Genomic DNA, 12024 nt, shown 5'->3' on the forward strand with positions numbered 1-12024 from the left:
GTATCAAAGAAAACATAGAAGACTAAACCATATGAGAGTCCCTGGCTGGTACAAGTGGTCAAACGCCCTGGGCTGCTAATCCAAAGGCTGGAGGTCGTGTTGAGAATGATGATGGCAACCAATGTACTCTATGTTCTTGACACATGAATGCATGTAAGGATTGTGATAAGAATTGTACGAGCCTCCAATAAAATGATTAAAAAAAAAAGGTTGGAGGTCAAGTCCACCAAAAGATACCTCACAAGAAAGGCCTGGTGATACCCTTCTGAGAGAGCCCCTGAAAGCTCTCACAGAGCACAGTTCTAATCGGACACACGGGAGGCTGCCCCGTCAGACTCTACTGGACTGCAACACTGGTGTGCTTCAATGACGAGGTCAATGGCAATGGATGTGAAGGAGACAGACATGAAAGACGTTCTGAAGGCAAAATCATCAGAACTTGGTGACTGGTTCCATGTGAAAATGGGGGTGGGAAGGTGGGAGGTGTTTCTAATACTACCAACAAAATTTCATTCAAAAGATTACTATCATTTGCTTCAGATATACCAAATCGTATATTAAGATTCCAAATATGCTACTTATTTAACTTTTCCCATTTAATATTCTACCTCCTGGAACTGCTATATACCTAAAGATAAATAACTTGAATCTGCCCAGTAAGAACCTCTGAGGATAAAGACTTTAATGCATTTCTTTACTGCATCATGAGAAAAAAGCCCCAGCACATGTGGAAGCTCCTCTTGGTTGTGTTGACGAGTATCACCTAAGGCTTTTCCTATCAAATGCATCCAAAGAAATGGTTGGCAAATACATAGTCTTTGGATTAAAGTGGAAGCAGCTTCAAATTTCAGCTCACTAAGCAGCTGTGATCTCTCTATGCAGCAGTTTTCCTGCCTCCCAACAGAAATTACATAAATATTCATCTTAGCTTCTAGAGAAATGCTTTCATAAAAAGCACTACCATCAATTATAAAATAGTTGATTAAACAGTAAAAATTTGACTACCTGAATTGGGTAAAAGCAAGAGTGCCAATGCTGATGCTCACCATTCTCACCCTCATCTCCCAGTACTTGCCTAATTCTAATCTTTTTTTTTTTTAAAAAGATCACTTTATTGAGGGATCTTACAGCTCTTATTAACAATCCATACATCAATTGTATCAAGCAGGGACAGCACTGGGGACACAGTGTGGGGGTTGTGCCTGATCTGATCCCACCACACCGAGGCAAAACACTAAGGGCCTGCAAAAGAACAGCAAGGGGAACAGAGCAACCGAGTCCCCAGGGAACACCAAAAACAGAATTAGACTTTGGGGGCAGGGCTTGGCACCCGATCGGACTCGACCGGAAAACACTCCTAAAGGCCAACAAACAGTCCTTGAACTAACTACAAGCTTTTGTTTTTTGTTGTGTTGTGTTTTGTAATTGGTTTTTGTTGTTTTGTTTTCTTCTGTTGCTTGGTTTTGCTTTGTCCTGTTTTTGTGCATGTTATTATCTCAGCAGGTTTGTCTAAATAAGATAGGCTGAACAATCTGGGGGGACATGGGAGAAGGGGAGGTGGGGGGAAAGGAAGTGGCATTAACAAACCCAAGGACAAGGGAACAAGTGATCCAAATTGGTAGTAAGGAGGGATTAGGAGACCTGGTAGGGCGTGATCAAGGGTAATGTAACCAAGACTTACTGAAACCCAAATGAAGGCTGAACATGATAGTGGGACAGGAGGAAAGTAAAAGGAAATAGAGCAAAGAGCTGGGAGGCAAAGGGCATTATAGAGGTCTAAATAAAGGCATCTACATATGCAAATATATTATTTATATAGAATGGGGAAATAGATTTATGTGCATCTATTTACAGGTCTAGTATAAGGTAGATGGGCATTGGGCCTCCACTCAAGTACTCCCTCAATGCAAGAATACTTTGCCTCCTGCCCCTCCCCCGAAAAGAATTTGTTCCAAAGGACGACATTGACTCTGCAGCTCCGGGAGATGGACATATTTGATCAGAGCACACGGGAGCAGATGAAGGGGCAGGAGGAGGGAGTGGAGCACAGCCTGGCCCACCAGGCCGTGAAGATGGTGTTCCTGAGTAGAGCAGCCAGTCCACAGAGAGAACAACATGGCTGGCCCCACTATGAGAAATGATGCCAATCAGTGACTAAGGGCGATACAGGGGACAGCACCGGAGACACAGTGTGGGAATTGCACCTGACCTGATCCCACCACACCGAGGCAAATCACTGGGAGAGTGCAGCGGAACAGCAAGGGAATGGAGTGGCAAGGTCCCCAGGGAATGCTGAAAGTGGACCTTGGGGCCAGGGCGTGATGCCCCAACAGACTGGACTGGAAAACGCTCCTAAGGGCCAGCAAACAATCCCTGAACTAACTACAAGCTTTTCTCTTGTGAACTGTTTTGTTCTGTTCTTTGTCAGTGGTTTGTTTTTGTTGTTTTGTTGTCTTGTATACTGTTGCTTTGTTTTCCTCTGTCTAGTTTTCGTGCATGTTAGTGTCTCCACAGGTCTGTCTGAATAGGACAGGCTGGATGTACTATCTGGAGGAAAAACAACGGGACCGACAGTTCCGGGGGGACTTAGGGTGGGGGGTAGGGGAGGTAAGGAAGTGGTGTTAACAAACACAGGGACAAAGGAAAAACATGGGACCCCAAATGGTAGAGAGGGGGGAGTGGCAGGCCTGGTGGGGAATGATCAAGGGTAAGGTTGCTTAGAGAAGAGGTATACTCTAGCCCAGGTGGCGACGAAGCATGGTAGTGGGGCAGGAGGAAAGTCAAGGGAGATGGAGGAAAGAGCTAGGAGTCAAAGGGCATTTATGGATGTCTAGACAAAGACATGTACATGCAAATATATATAGGAGGATGGGGAAATAGATCTATGTGTCTATATTTATAAGTTAAGTATTAAGGTGGCGGAAGGACCTTGGGCCTCTACTCAAACACTCCCTCAATGCATGAATACTTTCTTTTATTAAATTGGAGCTCTATGATGCTCACTCTCCCGACACAACTGCTGGAGCCAAAGGGGGTGAACAAGTAAATGTGGTGAAGAAAGCTGATGGTGCCCGGCTATCAAAAGAGATAGTGACTGGGGTCTTGAAGGCTTGAAGATAAACAAGCGGCCATCTAGCTCAGAAGCAACAAAGTCCACATGGAAGAACACACCAGCCTGTGTGATCGAGTGGTCCCGAAGGGATCAGTTACCAGGCATCAAAGAACAAAAAAATCACATCATTGGGTGCACACCTCCATGATAGGATCGCTGAAGACAAATGGGTGCATAAGCAAATGTGGTGAAGAAAGCTGATGGTGCCCGGCTATCAAAAGAGATAGTGTCTGGGGTCTTAAAGGCTTGAAGGTGAACAAGCAGCCATCTAGCTCAGAAGCAAAAAAGCCCACATGGAAGAAGCACACCAGCCAGTGCGATCACGAGGTGCCAAGGGACCAGGTATAAGGCATCACGCAAAAAAAAAAAAAGATATGTGTGTATGTATGTGTATATATGTGTATATGTATATATATATGTGTGTGTGTGTGTATATATATATATATATATATATATATCATATTAAATGAAGGGGGAAGTGCAGAGTGGAGACCCAAGGCCCAAGTGTCGGCCAATGGAGATCCCCTCATAGAGGCATTTAGGAGAGGAGATGGGTCAGTCAGGGTGCAAGGTAGTACCGACGAAGAGCACAGCTTTCCCCCAGATCCTGGATGCTTCCTCCCCCCAACTACCATGATCCGAATTCTACCTTGCAGGGCTGGATAGGGCAGAGGCTGTACACTGGTACATATGAGGGCTGGAGACACAGGGAATCAAGGATGGATGATACCTTCAGGACCAAGGGTGTGAGGGGCGATGCTGGGAGAGTGGAGGGTGAGTGGGTTGGAAAGGGGGAACTGATTACAAGGATCCACATGTGACCTCTTCCCTGGGAGAGGGACAGCAGAGAAGGGGGGGAGGGGAGACTCCGGATAGGGCAAGATATGACAAAATAACGATGTATAAATTATCAAGGTCACATGGGGGAGGGGGGAGAGGGGAGGGAGGGTGAAAAAAAAAAGAGGACCTGATGCAAAGGGCTTAAGTGGAGAGCAAATGCTTTGAGAATGATTGGGGCAGGGAATGTATGGATGTGCTTTATACAATTGATGTATGTATATGTATGGATTGTGATAAGAGTTGTATGAGTCCCTAATAAAATGTAAGAAAAAAAAAAAAAGAATACTTTGCCTATTAACCTGGCATTCTATGATGCTCACCTTCCCAACACAATCGCTGAAGACAAAGCAGGTGCATGAGCAAATTTGGTGAAGAAAGCTGATGGAGCCCGGCTATCAAAAGATAATAGTGTCTAAGGTCTTAAAGACTTGATGGTAAACAAGCGGCTATCTACCTCAGAAGCAACAAAGTCCACATGGAAGAAGCACACCAGCCTGTGCGATCATGAGGTGTTGAAGGGATGAGGTAACAGGCATCAAAGAACAAAAAATCTTATCATTGTGAATCAGGGGGAGTGCAGAGTGGGGACCCAAAGCCCATCAGTAGGCAACTAGACATCACCTTATGGAAGGGTTGCGGGGAGGAGATGAGCCAGTCAGGGTGCAGTGTAGCAACGAGAAAACATACAACTTTCCTCTAGTTCCTAAATGCTTCCTTTCCACCCACTATCATGATCCCAGTTTTACCTTACAGATCTGGTTAGACCAGAGGCTGTATACTGGTACAGATAAGAACTGGAAACACAGGGAATCCAGGACAGATGAACCCTTCAGGACCAATGGTGAGAGTGGTGATACTGGGAGGGGGTAGAGGGAGGATGGGTTTGAAAGGGGGAACCGATTATAAGGATCTACATATACCCTCCTCCCTGGGGAACGGACAACAGAAAAGTGGGGGAAGGGAGACGTTGGACAGGGCAAGATATGACAAAATAATAATTTGTAAATTATCAAGGGCTCTTGAGGGAGTAGGGAACTGGGAGGGAGGGGGGAAAATGAGGAGCTGATGCCAGGGGCTTACGTGGAGAACAGATGTTTTGAGAATGATGTACAAATGTACATTTAACGAATGTACAAATGGGCTTTACACAACTGAAGTATGGATTGTGATGAGATTTGTATGCGCCCCCAGTAAAATGATTTTAAAAAATTTTATCTAGCACGTTTGTACATATGTTGCCATCATTATTTTCTAAACATTCACTTTCTATTGAGCCCTTGGTATCAGCTCTTTTTGCTTCTTCTCTTGTTCTTCTGTGGCCTAATTCTAATCCTATGTCTCACTACTTTCCAGCATCAATCCTCTACTCAAGACAACTTTTAAAAAAATTTTCTGTCACCTGAACACAACCTTAGAACTCAGCTTATGACATCTCTCTCAACTTCCTTCCCCTTTCCACTTTAATCCTACTCATTCTTCAAAACCAACTAACCATTGTTATCAAGTCATCTGACTTAAAGTGACCAGAGAGAGAATATCTGAGACTGTGAATCTTGATGAGAGCAGATAGCCTCAGCTTTCTCCTGTGGGGCAACTGATGGGCTGGAGGTGCTTAGCCCACTGTTCCACCAAGGCACGCCCTAGAGTCCACCTTTTTTCTCAAGCTCATGTCTGACCATCCAAGCTCATAATAATCCCTCCTTTTCTGAATACAGCATTTAACCTGAACTTCTCTAGTAACATGAGTAACACTGCAGTGAGCTTTATATATAATAATTTCTGACTTCAAATTCATTCATAGTAAGTGCTAAGTCAAATACTACTTTGCATCACTTAAAGTACCTAACAAAAGACTCTGCTAGTAATTATTATTTGAAACAGTCTAGAGGCAGCATCATTCGATAATTTGGTGACTGATCAGGAAGACAGAAAAACATTTAACATTTAACAGCTTGAAAAATATTTAACAAGTCCGTTCCTTATTAAAGAGGTCTTTACCTCGCCTGTAAGCAGACCTTAGCCCTTTCTTCCCATCGCTCTGACACCGTAAGGAGCTCCTGCAGCTCAGCCATTGCTTTCTCCACAGCGTGGTGGGGCGCCAGCCCCACCCCAGAATCAATCAGCTTCTTCATGACATCCAAAGTGACATGCTGCGGATCAGACAAGGCCAGTCTTACTTCATCCAACCACCGGGCCTGCTGTAGCTCTTGCTTTAGTCGGGGTAATTCAGGCAGTTCCACATAGAGACTAGAGCCCATGTCTATTAACATCTGGAGCTTGGAAGAATCTGGAGTTTCATCCATCATTGCCTCCTGAGCACGTTCATGAAACTCTTCCACATCATCCAGCAAATTCTAATAAGATCAACAGATAAAACAGAAAGTAGGTTTAAAAGATACAAAATTTGTATGGAATACAAAATCCAGGCAAACCAATAAACAACTGATGTACAATTTGTAGACCATAAGTAATGTCATCATCATACCACCAAACAGATGATAGGTAAAAATATACATATGCTCTATAATTAATGTGATTTATACATACAATTTATACAATTAACTCAATAACTACTAAATGACTGCTGACTTAGATGCAGACATTCATCTAGCCACACAGTACTGAGAAAGACATAGAGTGCTTCATCTCAAGAAACATACCATCTAATACAGGTGGTGAGAAAGCAGCTGCAGGAATGTTTCAGTTTAAGTGATATTAAATTAAAATAAGACAACACGATGGAAAATTACTAGAAGGGGAGAAGAGCATATTACTTAGCTAGAGTATTCACAGAAGACAAAGAAATTGAATCCAAAATGAAAGGGATGTGGTGGGAACCGTACCAGGATGCAGAGGACGAGCAGCTCACTCACACAAAGCCAACAGTAAGTGCCAGAGAGGACTGAGATGGTATGACACTCACATTGCATGAGAGAGGGAGGGAGATGTCTAACTGGAAGGAAGAAGTAAAATTACATAATATTTCATAGGCAATAAGAAGTTTGGATTTTATTCCAAGGGCTTTGGGGAACAAGGGGAGAATTTTAAGCGCAGGAGAATGAGAGAATCTAACTCATACGTTAGATTATCACTCTAGTTACTCATTAAAATAGACTGCAGGAGACAAGTGTAGAAACATGGAAATCAAGTAAGAGGTAGAATAATCCAAGAACAAATTCTGGTGGGTCCAAACCCATTGTTGTCAAGTAGATTCCAACTCAGAACTCTTCCAGAGTCAACTGCCCCATAGCATTTCCTAGGCTGTTCTCTTATAGACGTGGACTGTCACATCATCACCCTACAGGTTCACAGCTGAACGCTTTATCTGCGAAGATACTAGGTTACATCTTTCTAGTTTAAGCCAAAAAGAAAATTATAAGCAGTGGGCCTTGGGATATATCTTGGAGATAATCTAGAGATTAAATTTGGAACATACTGATAATAAATGAATCAACCTTACAGAGAGAAAGACTCATTTATTAAGTCTTAGGACAACAATAAAGACAAATCACCCACCCATGAAACACTTGATGGCACTGGATGGGCCTGGAGAGCATTATGCTGAGTAAAATTAATCAATCACAGAAGGACACACACTGTACGACCGCTGTTAAAAAGAAAACCAAAAACTCACAATAAAGACTTTCATAACAAAAGAAACAGACTTTGGAGGGGTGGGGACAGAGAGGGAGAAAAAATGAGGCTGGAGTGCTGACAGGTAATAATCTGGGTGAAGGGGAAGTAATCGACAAGCGCGAGAAGAGAAACAAACATAAAGCCTCCATAGACCTACTGGGGGGTTGATAAATGGCTTACATTGTTAAATACATCATTTATTATCTGAAATGTAAACCCCTACCTAATTCATTCTGTGTGTCACACACACACTCTCTCTCATCTGAAAGAGGGAGACTATCAGCAAAAGGACATAAAAGTGTCCAAGGATTCACAGAAATGCTGCCACTTAAATGGGACATAAAGTACAGTGGAAACTAACAAACTCATAGCTGATGGTAGATCTATGCATCACAGTTGCAGGCAGAACTACAGAAGCAGGAAGGAACCACAACTGGGTATGTACACAACTGTGGATTAGAAAATTTCCATGAAAAGCTTTCAAGATGCTTTTTAGCCAAGGAAACGGAAACAGAGAAAGTTACACTAAACTCTGCAGTGCCAGGGTCTGTCCTTTGGGCGACTACAGCTGCTTCTTACTGCCGTTACTGCTGTGCCCTACAGCTTATTCTTCACTTTGTTGCCAGAGATTGTCTACATTATGATCCAGATCACAGTACTCTCTATGATGAAACTCCCCCACTGCTTCCAGGAAGCAAGCAACTAGATATAGGAATCTGTAAAGGAGAAAGGCAGTCAGAGCTAGAGGCCTGTGAGTAAATAAGCTATGAGTCATAGGTAATGTCAGTGGACTAATAAGATACCTAGAGTATGGAGGAAAAAAGCTGGTTTCTAATATATGCCAGAATATAAATATATACTCCTGATATATACAATATACACAAACTTAGGAGTCAAGCCAAGAAGAAAATATATAGCAAAGAACACTAAAGAGTGGACAACGAGCCAAGCAGAAACCTAGAAGACTGTAGTGTCACAGATTAGAGAAATATTTCGAGTGGTCAATAATCAAAATGATCTTCTGAGGCAGATTAAGATAAGAACACAATGGAGACTAGATTTCCCAATCTGATAAACTTTATTTCAGCTATCTGTCCATTCCTCCAAACACATAGAAACATACCTCAAACATGATTCCTAATTACACTGATTAATACGTTATGTGTTCTTCTGAGATTTTACATATTCATTAAACCTTCAGGACCCTGATGATTTCAAAACAGTGGAATTTTAAAACTCCAGTACTTATAGAGCTCACCAATTCCTTCTCAGAGTCGTTTAACTAATGTCGTGCATTTCAGTAACGTCTATGATAAAGAGCAGTTCTGATCTAAAATTAACACAGAAATAATAAACTAGTCTGTAGTTTTGTGTGTTATTGACTCTATTCCGACCCATAAGGTTCGGACACACCACCTTCAGGGGAGCAGATTGCCAGGACCTTTCTCCCACTGAGCCCAAGTGGGTATAGCATCTGACTTCTTGGTTTGCAGCTGAGCCCAGAAGCATTGTGCCACTAGGACGCACGCCCACAGTCGCTAAGTTCCAGCATTTTAAATGTGACCTCAAGAACGAAGCCAAGAGTCTTCCAAAAGTCACAGTCACACAATCAATTCCAACCCTTAGCAACTCTGCAAGACAGAGTATAGCAGCCCCTGTGGGTTTCCAAGGTTATAAATCTTTACAGGAGCAAAAAAACTCATCTTGGTCCTGAGCTGCTAACCTTGTGTTTAGCAGCCCAACATGTAATCCACTATTTTAGGACTGTTCCTATAAGAACTTCTTACTACTTACTAAGGAGAAGAGAGACAAATATGACAGAACACGAGTCTAGACATTCCACTGTATTTAACCATATTATCCAAGACAGGCATGTAATTAATACTCCACCTTTACTTGTCGAGCTTGGCTGATGACACATGGAAGACTAAAGAGTTGTTGGACAAAGGCCTTCAATTCCTCCACTGTCAGTTTGGTCCGAGTTCTCCCACTATCTGGGCTCTGCCTGATGCGAAATAATATTGAAATGTAATAAGCAAGAAAAATTCACAGTCATTTTGGTATCAAAGGAGCTTTTCTAATTTCTTTATAAATCCAGCCCAGCATTTCCCAAAGTGGGCAATACCACCCACTGGTGGTGAGGGTACAATGCAGGGGTGGGGAGCTAAAAAAGCAGACACCTACACTTTACTCTGGATTATAGGCTATGGTACCAAAGCTTTTAATCGCCAGGGATGGCTGCAGGTTTTATCTGGAAAGGAGGCCTTAGGCCAACTAAATTTGGGAACCTCTGGTCTATCCCTAGCATACCTGTTCATTCTGCTGCAATGATGGAAATGTGTTTTAACTCTGTAGTGAAAAATAGGACCAAAATTCCTGGCATTCTACACTAGCATACATTGTAGTGAGAGTGGGGAGTAAATAATAAATCAGTAATTTATCTAGGATATTAGACGACTAGATAGATAGGCAGGTAGGTAGATAAGAAGAAAATAAAGCTGGAAAGAAGGTTGTGGTTTTAAAAAGGACTGTCAAGAAAAGCCTCACGAAGAGCATTTGAAAAACCCTTGAAAGTGAGGGAATATGGTACCTGGCGGTCTAGGGGAAGAGAAGTCCACACAGAACCCAGAGTAAGTGTGGGTGCCCTCAACAGGAACATGCCTCCCGGAAGAAGACAGAGGACATCAGAGTAGAGTGAGAAAGGAGGCAAGACTGGACAATAGTGACAAAGGGAAACACATAAAGACACAGAGGGCAGGGAATGTAGGGCAGGTCTCACTGGTTGTAGTTACAACTTCCTGTTTTACTCTGCAAGAAATATAGCAAAAAAACCTTCTTCGTCTTACTTGTGTTTCTGCTTTTTGCTAAGAAGCAGCTGAGCCACAGAAGCACAGGTCTCAGCCTCTTTTACAGCATCCCTGAGTTTTCGAAAGAGATCATTCTCTGGATATTTCCTATCCTCAGCATCTTCCAACATCACTCTCAGTTCAATCAAATCTGTAAAAATAAATGAAAAGTCATGCACCATAATCGCAGACATAAAAAGCCATTCCAAAATCTTAACCAACCTCTCTAAAGTGAATCATCAATCTATCGGAGAAACATACTGCAGATGTGAAAGTCTCTCTAATCCAATCAAAGTATATGACCAGGTGTTCATTTCTAGGCCATATGGATGATTTCTCTCAGGTAAGGGGAATTTCTTTGCACGCAAGACTTCTGTGTTGGCCCACTGGTAACAGTGGCTCCTCAGAACAGACATCTATCTACTGCAAGTTTGCTATCAGCCCCACTTTATAAACCTTTCTGTTTAAAAGAAGACTCTCAAATAGAAAACTAAATCCACATGCAGGCCACCCATAATCTAAAACTCCTATGAAGCCGAGGAACTTTCCTTAAAGTGAAGGAAAAATATACTTTAAAAGGGGCTTTTTTAGAGGGACAAGAGTTTCAAAGTATGTACAAAAAGGAGGAAACGGAACCTTTCTTGTGGCTGAAGCCAGCAGACAGTGCTTCTGTAACCCGACTGACCCAAGTGTCATAGGACTGTGCCCTGACTTGCACACCATAGAGGAGAGAAGGGAGATCTTCTAACGGGTAGCGGTATCTAGGGGAAAAAACACAGAAATCAAAACTTTAAGAACCAACAACTTAAAAATAAATTAAATTTCAATACAGATAGCTTAAGAAAAGTATAATGGCCAGGGAATGGAATCTCGGTTCACATAGAATGAAAATGAAAAGCAATGAATCCCATTAAGTTTTGATGTTAAGACGAGACAAGGAACATGTCAAATCAAGTAACAGCCTATGTGGCAGTTAAATAACTGTCAATTTAAGGATTAAGCATGTAGGGGTGGCGTCTAGCCTGTCAATCAGGTCATAGCCAATGAGGTTTCTGTGTGGGCATAGCCTTCCCCTAAGGATTCTGGGAATTCTGGTATTTCCTCCTTGGAGGTAGGAGACTGCTCAAACCCTGGGAGACATAGCAGCTGACAAGACACATGGACCCACCCTGATGCAGCCCTGCATGCTGGAGAAGCCATGCAGAGACCCCTGCCAGCAATGAGATGTTTCCAATGCCACTGGATCCAAAGACTTTCTACCCACTGGCCTGTGATCTTCAACATTCGGCGTCTCTGCATGTGTTTCCTAAGTCTGAAGAGAACTTTATAGACTGTGACATATGGGCTAATACTGGACTTTGGGGCTTGATCTGGACTGGGCTCAATATTCAATTCCTCTTGTATATAAATTTCTTTCTTATACACATATGTGTGTCCATGGATTTGTTTCTCTAGTCTACCCAGACTATCACAGCCTAATTTTAACTGCCAAGTTCAGAGTCAGTGTCAGAGGATTAGTCCTAGAGCAGAGACGCAGACAGATAGATAAAAGTTACTACGCACAGAATAACTAAGAAAAAGAGTAAGAGT

The 12024-nt window shown here is 42.5% G+C and overlaps 1 protein-coding gene across 4 annotated transcripts in view; it reads right to left on the reverse strand.

Annotated features, from left to right (window-relative positions):
- KDM5A (lysine demethylase 5A) overlaps window positions 1-12024 on the reverse strand; it is a 107522-nt gene that overhangs the window by 36328 nt on the left and 59170 nt on the right. For all 4 annotated transcript variants that reach the window (XM_075552224.1, XM_075552225.1, XM_075552223.1 and 1 more), the window contains 4 exons: window positions 11071-11195; window positions 10435-10585; window positions 9479-9593; window positions 5951-6306 (listed from right to left, as the gene is read on the reverse strand). In XM_075552224.1, the coding sequence (XP_075408339.1) occupies window positions 5951-6306; window positions 9479-9593; window positions 10435-10585; window positions 11071-11195 (747 nt within the window). The remainder of the gene's footprint in view (window positions 1-5950; window positions 6307-9478; window positions 9594-10434; window positions 10586-11070; window positions 11196-12024) is intronic.

The sequence above is a fragment of the Tenrec ecaudatus genome, chromosome 6 (genome assembly GCF_050624435.1).
Source record: "Tenrec ecaudatus isolate mTenEca1 chromosome 6, mTenEca1.hap1, whole genome shotgun sequence".
In the NCBI taxonomy this organism is placed as follows: Eukaryota; Metazoa; Chordata; class Mammalia; order Afrosoricida; family Tenrecidae; genus Tenrec; species Tenrec ecaudatus.